The following is an 11263-nucleotide window of genomic DNA, read 5'->3' on the forward strand; positions in this document are numbered from 1 at the left end:
AACACATTTAGAACCAGCATTAAAATACCAGATGTCCTGAAAACAGCCCAGAAGTCAACATCTAGTCCACAGCTAGTTCCCAAAGGCCTGTCTAAATAGGAAGGTCTTTCCTTGTGGAAAGATAGCAAGGAGGGAGCCAATCTAACCGCTCCTGAGAAGGGATTCCACAATACGGAAGCAGCCACAGAAAGGCTCTCTCTCATGTCACCACCAACCATGTCTCCGATGTGGATGAGACTGAGAGAAGGTGCTCATATCTGCAGAACCTGCTTTCAACTCCCCTTGCTTTTTCAACTTCAGGCGTCTGGCTCAAGCTTCTTAATCCCTGATAACACCAAAGTTGCAGGTTCGATTTCCATATGGGAAATCGCATATTCCCATATTGCAGGGGGTTGGACTAGCTGATCCTCAGGGTCCCTTCCAGCTCTACACTTCTATGGTTCTGTGATCTCAGCACCTGGGCAGGTTCTGAAAGGGAGATACAATATTTCAGGTAGCTTCGTCCCATGTGATATAGGGCTTAATTGGTGCTAACCAGCACTTTGAATAGTGCCTGGAAACGAACTGTAGCCAGTGAAGTTGTTATAACAGGGGGTAAAGCGATAGATTATGCATATTACAAGTGTACAACATGGTGGGTGATGTCTCTAGTTGTTTAGTGTAACAAGCAGAGGCTCACAAAAAATTGAGGACAGATTTGTTTCCCACACGTGTGCAGAGTACTCAGCCATTTACGCACCCAGAGTGTGTGTGCGCGCACACACGCACACATATTCTCTGCACTTAAAAATATTTTTTTTTTAAACTGGAGACCAGGACTGCATTTTTGAGGCTAGTACAATGAATGGATGCTTCTGTCTTGTGCCAGGATAATTGTGACACGCTGAATCAAAATTTCCCACTCAACCTTCCACCCACTGAGGTTGCTTCCAGATGGGTGGCTCTTAGGGCTACTTATTCTGTTAATAAGCTACGAGCAAATTGCAGCTGACTTCCCACACTATGGGGAGTATTGCATTTCCTCTGTGTGAACATCTTGTTGCGTTCTGTCCGCTGTAGTGAGGTGTGATACGGCTGATATGGGTGGTGCTGGTTGCAGCTCAGCACACCTTCCTTCTATCCTTTGGGGTGGGTGCTGCTTTATTATCCTGCTTTTAGTTTAATCAATCTTTTAAAAGGTAAAAACACTGCTCTGCCTTTAAGGGAAAAAAGGATAGAGAGGTCTAGCACTATAGTACCGCAATGCTACGAAGCTGTAGCATTATGGTGTAATACACACACACACACACACACACACACACACACACACACACACACCCTCTAAAGTTGCTAATATCGGGAGGCCCCATTAGCTAAAGTGGTGCTTCAGGTTAAGAACAGTTTCAGGTTAAGAATGGACCTCCGGAATGAATTAAGTACTTAACCCGAGGTACCACTGTACTCCAATTTTTGCAGCAGCAGCAGCATATGAAGCGCATATAGGATTGCAGCTTTAGAAATGGAGGTGGTCTCTGTCATGCAGGGCAACAGGCTGAAATACTTACAGGGGTACCTTGGGTTACATACACTTCAGGTTACAGACTCCGCTAACCCAGAAATAGTGCTTCAGGTTAAGAACTTTGCTTCAGGATGAGAACAGAAATCGTGCTCCGGTGGCAGCGGGAGACCCCATTAGCTAAAGTGGTACCTCAGGTTAAGAACAGTTTCAGGTTAAGAATTGACCTCCAGAACGAATTAAGTTCTTAACCCGATGTACCACTGTAATCTCTTTCTGTGTGTGCATGTGTTTTAAAAAGGAGGGTGCTGTTACCACAAAGGAACACAGGTCTATTTTTGACCCATCCAGAATAACTCCAAGCAGATCTGAGGTCAGGTATGTGGGGCAGTGTGTTCTAAAAATAACCCACTGCCAGACAGCCCCATCATAAGCTGAATTCTGTCTCGTCACCAGTTTCCTTTGTGTACTGGGTTACCCCTCCCTGACATACATCCTGGAGTGGCAAATAGGCCTGATCTGTAGTCTCATTTGCACTTCAATTCTGCAAGTGGTGCAAGAAGTTCTAGGAGTGGCATGGCAGGGTTGAGTCTCCTTGGAATGAGAGAACACTGGTGACTTCAGGCATACTCACAATGTTTGCTGTATTTGCAAATATGTGTGTACAAGCAAATCCTAAGTGCAGTTGAAAAGGCCGGTTCTACTAAGCACAATTTGGGCAGCCCTCCAAACTGAAATCCCAGTTTCATCTAACTCCAGCTGGAAAAACTCAGCTCTCTTTCGCATCCAAAACTGGCCAAATTCCCCCATCACACCCACCCACCCCTTTGTCTGTTAGCTGGAGGAATAGCACCTTCCCCACATCTTGGGTGGGGTGCAGGCAACGGGGCTTGTGTTATTTCCGGGTCATTGCGCATGATGGCAGAACACGCATAAGCCCACCCTACCCCATTATGCCCCATTACGTGCCCCACCCATGTTACGCCCCATTCTGCCTCCTTATCCTGCCACTTCTGGGTCACTGCAATGCACGTGGTTGCAGTTGTGGTCTCGCATCAATTGGACGCACGTAAATTGGTTGTTGCCTGTTTACCATTGAGAAATACATAGAGGTTCCCCTCAATGATCAGGAGACAATCTCCTAACCTTTAGCTCCCATGGATGTGGCCTTAACTGAGCCTTCTGGCCTATTAAAAAGCACTTTGCCTAACAATGGAATGGTCAGCCAGCGTCCTTAAGAATGGATGGTGCTTCTTATAGCTACTTCATAAGGACATCAGGAGAGCCTGCTGGATCAGGCCAAGGCATCCTGTTTTTCTGTCCAGCGTCTTGTTTTCACAATGGGTTTTCCACTGGCGTTTGGTTGGCCACTGCTCCCTCCCGTGGTCTCCAGCAACTGGTGTTTAGAACCATTGCTGCCTCCGGCTGTGGAGGCAAAGCATAATCATCATGACTAGCAGCCACTGCTACCCTTCTCCTCCATGAATTTGTCAATCCTCTTTTAAATCCATCTCAGTTGGTGGCTACTGCTGCCTCCTACAAGAGGCCCTGGGGGTGCAAAACCTCTCAGAGAAAGACAGGGAGAGCTGGCGATTGCCAAGGGTGCAAGGGATGTGAGGGTGACAATACATCTCCTTGCCAGGAGTGCAAGTGAGCCTAAATATGCCTCTGGGAGTGAGTTCTATAGTTTATGTGCTGTGAGGCAGCGGTGTATAAAGTGAAGAAGCTTTGTGTGTGGCCAGTGATTGTGGCTTGAGAGGCAGATGCTGGCACAGAGAGCCACCTGAGCCGTGTAATGTCTGTATTTTATATGTTCTTAGAATAGCTAGGAAAGCAGCCAGAGGGAGGCAAGGGTTTTGCTACTCAGGGAATGACCTTGTTCAGGACCATGATGGGACCTGAGCTCTTCTTCCTTTTCGGTCCAAAGTTCTTCCTATCACTTATAACAAGTGAGGGATGACAGTCTGCTTCTGGAATAAGGAGTGGGGAGGGGGAAGATAAATTGATGCTCCCAGACTCTTGTCAGTGAACAAACTGAAGACCAGACACAACACTGATTTCCATCTAATCATTGCCAGGCAGCCTCCTCTTTTATAAAACTACATATATAAAACTGCCTGAAGCAGCTGGAATAATGTTACTCCTTAGCAGTGTCCTTGTCAAAACTCTTTTTTTGATCTGAGAAGGCTTTTGATATAGTTGAAGCGTTTGCCCTCATTTACCTTGTGCCTGTCACCACCAACAATTAGCTTTACATTTCCCCAAGTAAATTTTTAATAAACTCAAAACTCTTGAGCATTTCTGAAGGCAACTGAACAGGGTTATTCCATGCAAATGAAGCTGGCCTTGGAAATTCTGGGAATAATATGAACATTCCTTTCCTCAGATCCCAAGTCTGAGTGGGAGATAATTTGGCTCACTCAAGGAGTGGGAAGCAGTTTCCATTCCCTCCCAGTTTCTAGGGTCTTGTTTTTGCTTGCTTTTACATTTAGATACTATAAATCTGTATCTTGCTGAGGCCGTTCACAGATTGGCCTTCTAAGTACAATACTGCTTCAAAAATTCACTATGAATAAAAACACTAAAAGCCCAGTTGCAAACTCAAGAACATTGATAGTCCTGTAAAGCACATTGGTTGACCACTGCATGTCATACCAGACAGAGGGCCTAACCTATCTGCACTACAAAAATACCAGTTTTACACCATGAATGCCTTCCCTCATAGAAGCCAGAGTACTGTAGGTTCATTGAACTTTAGTTCCCAGGATCCTCTGGGTTGAAAGAATGTTAAACTGGCTTAGTCTGTAGTGCAGATTCACTAAAAAAAAACAAGTGGTGGGCCTTGTCACGAGGCTCCTTTTCTGGGATAACTCACCTTTGGTGCTAGTACTGGCTATGTAAATCTATAATTTTTAGTAATAAGAATTATGTTATGTTCTATAGCATGGTGCTGTTTTGAGAAATGTGTCAGGCTTACACCAAGGAACATCAGCTCTGTATGATTGCCTTTTCAAAACATAAGCTAGATATGTTTGAAAGGAAGAGTAGGGAGGGAGGGATGGAGAGGAAGTGTCAACACAGCATCTCCCAGTGGGATTTTCCCCCCCCCCTGCACAACTTTCAGTTTATTTTGCCCTGCTTTGACTTTCTCAGCCCTCCCCCATTATTCTTAAGTATGGACACTGTTGTTGGGAGGTAGGGTGTATTAGAAAGGGGAAGGTACCCAAAATATCAAATACGACAACTTGACCTTTGACATTATTGCCTTTCCATTCTGCTGACAAGTTGTGAGTTTTAAAAAGTTGTCCGCAGAGTGAAATATCAAAAGTGGCATTTGAAAATGCTCAAAAGCCAAACAAGTCAACTCTGGGTTCTGAACGTGTTTTTGCTGCCATTCAGGTGAGCTGTACGAAATGTCACTTGAGTTATTGTGGGTGGAAGGGGCCTCTTGCCAGCCTGGGGGCAGGAGAGGGCTTTCCCTGGGATGGGGCACTTCCCTCCCCCTGCAGCACAGGGAGGGCAGGCGCAGGGGTTGGGGGTGCGGTGCCAAGAGCCGCCCAATGAGAAACCCAGACATAAAAGTTCAACTGCTGGGCTTACTGGCAGAGCTCAAGAAAAAAGCCTCAGGGGTGGAGGGAGCGAAGGCGGAGGCAATCGCAAAGCTTTTTATCAGATTAGTTATGAATATTAGGCAGCCTTCCAGACCCCGGCCAAAGCCGCCGCCTGGTGCCTTTCCAAGGGCTGAGCCATTTCCTTTTGGAGCAGTGGCTGCATTTCTCCTGGGGGAGCTAGGAGAGGCAGAGGAGCAGCTAGCGGGAAAGAGAACGACAGGCTGCCATCGGCTGAAACAAGGGGCTCATCCGCTTGTGCCTCCTCACTAGGCACTACTGCCTATTCAGAGTAACACCACTGTTTTGGTGCTAGGGTTTGCTGTGTAAATCTTTATTTCATATACAGAGGGCCACATCCGCTTTTGAGGACCAGGGCCAGAGGGGCAAGAAAGTGGAGCAATTTGTACAACTCCTACTTTATATTTTTATGCATTTATTAAATTTGTTAGTTGCTTTGTCTTGTCAAAGGCAACCCAAATGAACTTACAACCTGTAAAGCAAGCTGCATTCCAGGCATGCAAAACAAACAAACAAGCAAACAAACAAATAAACAGATTAGAGGTTTCCAAACATGCATGCAGGCTCCTCCATCCAGGCAAGCAAGAGGCATTATCCCCATTCAAGGCTATATTCCAGCCTGGTAAAAGCACTGAAGGAGGGTGCAGAGCAGCAATGGAGAGAGGTGTGACCGGAGAAGGGTGTCACCTGGGAAGAGTCCTGAGGGCCAGATAGAGAGTCCTGAGGGCCAGCATTTGACCACTAGGCTTGAAGCTCCCCACCCATCACACCCTCTTCTAACAACCCAGTCATATTGCCGAAGGCTCCAATCTTTCCCTACAACCCTTCCTTTGGTAATAGCCTTCCTACCCTGCACTGTTTCAGAAAGCAAGACAGTGTTTGCCTCATAATCCGATGGCAGCCATTCAAAATAAGCTTCCCTGAAGCAGAAGTGTGTGCATGCAAGTGCTTTTACATACAATGCAGATTATAGAGACAAGACACCTCCAACCTTCCGTTCCCACCCTCAGGTGGAGATTTTAACTTCTAGAAATCCTGGAGAGGAAGTTCAACCATGAAGCATGACTGGCCCTAGCAAAATTTCATAGGCAGCATTTTAACAAGTCATTGCCCAAAGGCAAAAATCAGCACCATGGAGAGAGACCAGGAAATAAGGTCTGTCCCAGCTAAACAGAGAGAGTTGGAGTGTATGATTTGTTTGCTGCGAAGCTGTGATGGTTTGATCCACATCTCATTCAAGGCTCCCCTTTTAGAATTCACTCACTTTTGGTAACTGTCCTAGATTTCAAGACACTAGGATTAGATTAAATTCAAGTGCTTCTGATTTACTGGCTTGCACTAGAGTGGCCTTGAAAGGGATTTGTTTATAAACCTTCCAAAAGCAAGTACCTGTCTGCTAGGTATATGGGAGGCAGGTGGGAGGGGTGTGAAGAGGAAGAGGTGGGTCATGTGGAACCTCTCCCTTTGATTGGCTAGCTTTCTTTCACCTTGTTGCTATGCAACAGCAAAGGCCTTTTCTATCCATTGAAGAGAGAGCCCTTTCCTTTGCCTGTCACAGGACTGGTTGTCTCTCTCTTCCTTGCCAAGAGACGCAATGAATCCTCCTCTTGGTGCTGGAGGGTCAGATTATCTCCCCGCTCCTGTCACCAAAGAGTTTTTAAAATACCTTTCCATATCAAGGCAAAGACTTTTTAATGTCTTATGTATCCTTAGATGCACAAGCACCCAACTGCACCCAGAATAGGTGTCCTTTGTGTTTGCTATTGAAAACAAAGGAGACATTATAAATAATCCTGCAATTTTAGAAGTTGTCAGATCTTGGTCCATGGAGTGCTCCCATCTGGTCCACAATTGAAGCCAATTAAACCCAGCAATTAAAGTTTCGCTTTGTGAGTCCATCTCTAGGCCTGGGATAGGGCACTTGTGACCTCCAGGTATTGCTGGACTCCATCTCCCATCATTCCTGGCCATTGGCCATGTTGGCAGCTGAGAGTGGAGTCCAACTACTTGTGGAAGGCCTCAGGTTTTCCATTACTCCAGAGGCCCCAAAGACCCTTGCTCATGAGGATGTTCCACAGAGAAATGGTGACATTTAAGTGCCCCGGATGTCACACACACAAGGTCCCTACCTATGCAGCGCTTTGTGGCACATGGGCTAATGAGCATTTACAAATGGCTCCCTCCACATGGAGGGGTACCAAGGACAGGAATTGGAAGACAATGAAACCTGCATTTTAGCCTATACTACACCACAGGGTTGGTGTGGGGCAAAAATGCTACTTTTGAGAATGAGGAGGAAGAAAACCTCCATCTGGAAAATGTGTCTCTCCTCCTCCCCTGGAAGCAAGAGGGGGAACTCTGGTAGGCGACAGTCTGAGAGGTTTATGAGAAGGCAGCAGTACAGGCTGAACTCTGCACAGACTGGCTCCAGTCTCACAACAGTCTGAAAAGCCAAGGGTTTGATGGAATATTAAGATCGTGCCAAGTTCAGTCTGTGTTGTTGACAGCCATGCGACGGGTTCAGCTTCTGGCAGCCCAGCTGAAGGTCAGGAGAAGCAGGTGAAAAGGAAAGGCTGCCTCTGTGTGGACAGGTTAACCTTTGGAGCCACCCTCTGTCGCGAAGCAAAGTTTGTGTTGCCAGTTCATGCACATCAGACCAGTCGGCTTCCCTTGCCCCTGTCCCCAAACTGATCATGCAAGTGTTGCTTTTCGATGCCATTAAATAATTCCTTTCTTTTTCTTTTCCCACAGGGCTCAGCTCCAATCCTGGTAGTCATGGTGATCTTGTTAAACATTGGAGTCGCCATTTTGTTTATTAACTTTTTCATCTAACTCGAGACTGTCTTGTTTGCAAAAATTAACAGATTAATAATAATAAAAAGGTGTACGAATGGGGGATGATGAAGCGAATGACAAAAACAAAAAACCATGGGAAAGATGGCATCTTTTTGAACTGTCCTGCGACAACTTCCAAGTCTTTTCACAGATGAACAACAAGATTGAGTATCACTCACAGTTTGCCTTTTTTTCCTGGGTAATGTTTTTTGGATTTTAGCCAAAATTCTTTGCTTGTATAACACGTATGCTGTGTGGCATGGCAGAATGGTACCAGCACCCCACTCCTCCCCAGCGCTAGGCAGGATGGGGGCTCCTCAGTGTAATTACTCAGCAAATCTTCATGGATGGTGGGAAAAGCGTTCATGTCAGCTGCATGATTCTGGGAGGGAGGGTCCTCTCACTGCTGGATCATAGGGGAAATCCAGAGCTGTGTCCTGGGATAGCCGCGTTGTGTGAAATGGCTGGCCCAGGTCAGCATGGTTATCAAATTATGTGCCCGTCACTCAATAAAAGTCCAAACTCCGGGATCTGCATGTATTGGGAAGTTGAGAGGAAACACCTAAGTAGTTTTTGCCACTTAGCAAAAAGTTATTAACCAATCTTTTTTCCACTTTGTTCAGAAAAGGGAAATCTGAACTGAATGATGCCTGCTTAAGACAGGAACAAATTCCATCCTAATAAAAGTATTTAATATGTTAAAAAGGCAATAGGTCTTAAGCTCCAGAGGCCCCTAAATTCCAAAACGCTCCTCTGAGGATCCCACCCAAAATCATTATTAAGAACTTAAGAAGTCACAATACCAAATTTATAAAAGTTGCACATAGAAACATGGAACTGAAAAGATGTCTTGGCTCAGGTAAAATCCTGTACCTATAATTTAGGAAAATTACCAGTCTTGCCCAGTGCTTCAGAAACTTCTCAGTCACAAACGTCGTTTCTGGCATGTGTTAAAACTTGACCCAGAAAGATTTTTAAGATGACCAAAGTTCTTCTAGGGTTTGTTTGTTTTTTTGTCCAGCTATCCGCTGGAACCCCAGTCTTCATTGGGTCCAGCCTGCTAGAGGCCACTCTTCTGCTGTGCTGGAATGCAGTGGTGTTATAGGAGAAACTCTCTTGCTTTCCGTCTTCCATCATGAATCACAGCCGCACCTGGCTGTTGGCCTCAACTGTTCCCACAAGGTGCGCTTGTCAGGAGGTTTGCTTGAGGACCCTTCCCTGGCAGGTGTGCAGGTGTGGCCGAGGGAGAGCAGCTCCTCCCTGCTGCTGGCGAGGAATGGAGTGTGCTGGGGGGTTCCTGTTCCATCTTGCCATGGGCCATTTCCAGATGTCATGCTTGGCCTCTGAGCATGTAATATTTTTGCACTTTGTCCGCAGGATGTATATTCCGGCTTCCGACATATCCCTGTACAAAAAAACAAAAACAAAAAAAACATCATTGACAACAGCAGCCTCCGAGTACGTAAATGCTCTTTTTATATTTTGTTTGTTTGTTTTTTCCTCCTCTATGTATCACTTAATTTTGGTATGGTTCAAAACATCTTTGTAAGATGCCTGCCTTGTTCTTCTTTCTTCACTTCCTTGTTTGGTTTGGTTTCTTTTTTCGTTTTACTTCCCCCTGGTAACTCACTGAAAATATGCATTGTTCATTAAAGATGCAGTACCCCTGATCAGGCCACCATCATCCCAAAGAGAACCTGGTGTTAGCTCAGCCCTGCCTCATACGGAAGAAAACAGCCCCTGGCTGGTGGGGAGGGAAGGCAACCTGGAAAACATCCCTTTCTTCCTGCCAATCAACCTGGACCCGCTGATCTGTTTGACCAGGTTTCACATGTGATGACTTGACTGCGCCTCTCGTCCACTTTGTAGTGATTGGGACCCATTTCTACACTTGGTGTCCTTTAGCTTGAATGCAGGTTTAAGGTGCATCCTGCTTATTTCTGTACCTGGTGCAAAACCTGCAAGCTACATGGCGCCATTTCCCTTCCACGTGAGGAGATGTACGGAAACCATAAGTACCTGCACAGGAACCTGCCTACCTGGGAGAGGGTAGGGTGGACATGACAATGCCCCACATGCCAGTGGGGCATCTTTTCTCTGGGGTTCCACCTTCTGCTTCCAGCTGCAGGGCAGAAGACAACCTAGAACCACTCCTTGGGCCCCACTGTGGCTCAAAGGGCAGGGTTGGCAACTTAGGGGGTGAAGGGGCAGGTGATTGAGGGACGCATTTGCCTGGGGACAGCACTCCAGTCTTCTGGATCCCTCAGCTTCCCACTTCTTCTATTTTAGCAGTCCCTCTGCAACCTTTTGAGCAGGCCTCTTTCCTACACTGCGTTGGATTGCTACATTTTTAACTGGAAACAAAACTGAAAGATTAGAGCTTCCCCCACCCTCCCAACACAATTCACCTCCTCCATGTCCATCAGCCATTACTGACCAACTTTTGAAGTTGGGTGATACAAGTGGAGGGGACAGCAGCTCCTCTGTTGCTTCTTCAGACGGTTTCACTTACTCTGCTCCCCAAAAATAAAAAATAAAAGTTTATGTGCCTACGGTTTCACTCCCACCCTTTTAATTTGAACCACATAAGGGTTGAAAGCCATTTGTGCTTTGGCATTCAACAAAGAAAAGGAACTAAGCTCTAGGGAACTTTTTCTGTGTTTTAAGAGCCCCAGCCTGGCCCTTTTGGCTCCCTTTCTCCAGGAGAGCTAAAGCAGAAGCCCAGGTTCCATAAAGGCTTATCCAAACTTCCTATTGTCCCACTGCTTTCTCCCAGGGAAAACCTCTCTTTAGCACTCAGTCAGAGCACACGGTAATTCAGGTTTTCTCCAGATTGACGTTTGCTCCAATTTAGCACTAAGGAGTGTGTTTAAAACCACTTAGACCAGAACTTTCTAGACGCAGGACAAGTGGAAGTGTGGACGAGCCCTAAGGCACACCATGGCTTGATGCCGGGCAGCAAAATTATGGCCCTCTCCTTTTCAGGAGCCTACATGTTTGCACCCAGACATGCTTTGGCTTAGCATTACAAGTTATTAATGTCAGGCAGTTTTGCAGACTAAAGCCCACTTTGTCACAAGCATGAAGTTGGCAGGTGCATAGAAAGTCACAAACACACACGGATATATATACTGGCAAACATATGGACCACACTCCCCCCCCCCTTTGATAAGCCAACACTTCATAGAGTGGATAAAGGAGATTCAAATTCTCATGCTACCATGAAATGGTTGCTTTAAGGTGCCACAGGACTGTTTGGTGTTCCAGGGCAGCCTTTGGCAAACTGGTGCCCTTCAGATGTTGT

At 46.2% G+C, this 11263-nt stretch overlaps 1 protein-coding gene across 1 annotated transcript in view; it reads left to right on the forward strand.

The window, feature by feature from the left end:
• The window catches only part of JPH3 (junctophilin 3), an 87569-nt gene extending 78057 nt beyond the window's left edge, over positions 1–9512 (forward strand). The window contains exon 5 of the mRNA XM_079988788.1: positions 7876–9512. Within this exon, the coding sequence (XP_079844914.1) occupies positions 7876–7956 (81 nt within the window). The 3' untranslated portion in view covers positions 7957–9512. The remainder of the gene's footprint in view (positions 1–7875) is intronic.
• Positions 9513–11263: the final 1751 nt, after the last annotated feature.

The sequence above is a fragment of the Podarcis cretensis genome (assembly GCF_951804945.1).
Source record: "Podarcis cretensis genome assembly, chromosome: 8".
NCBI lineage: Eukaryota > Metazoa > Chordata > Lepidosauria > Squamata > Lacertidae > Podarcis > Podarcis cretensis.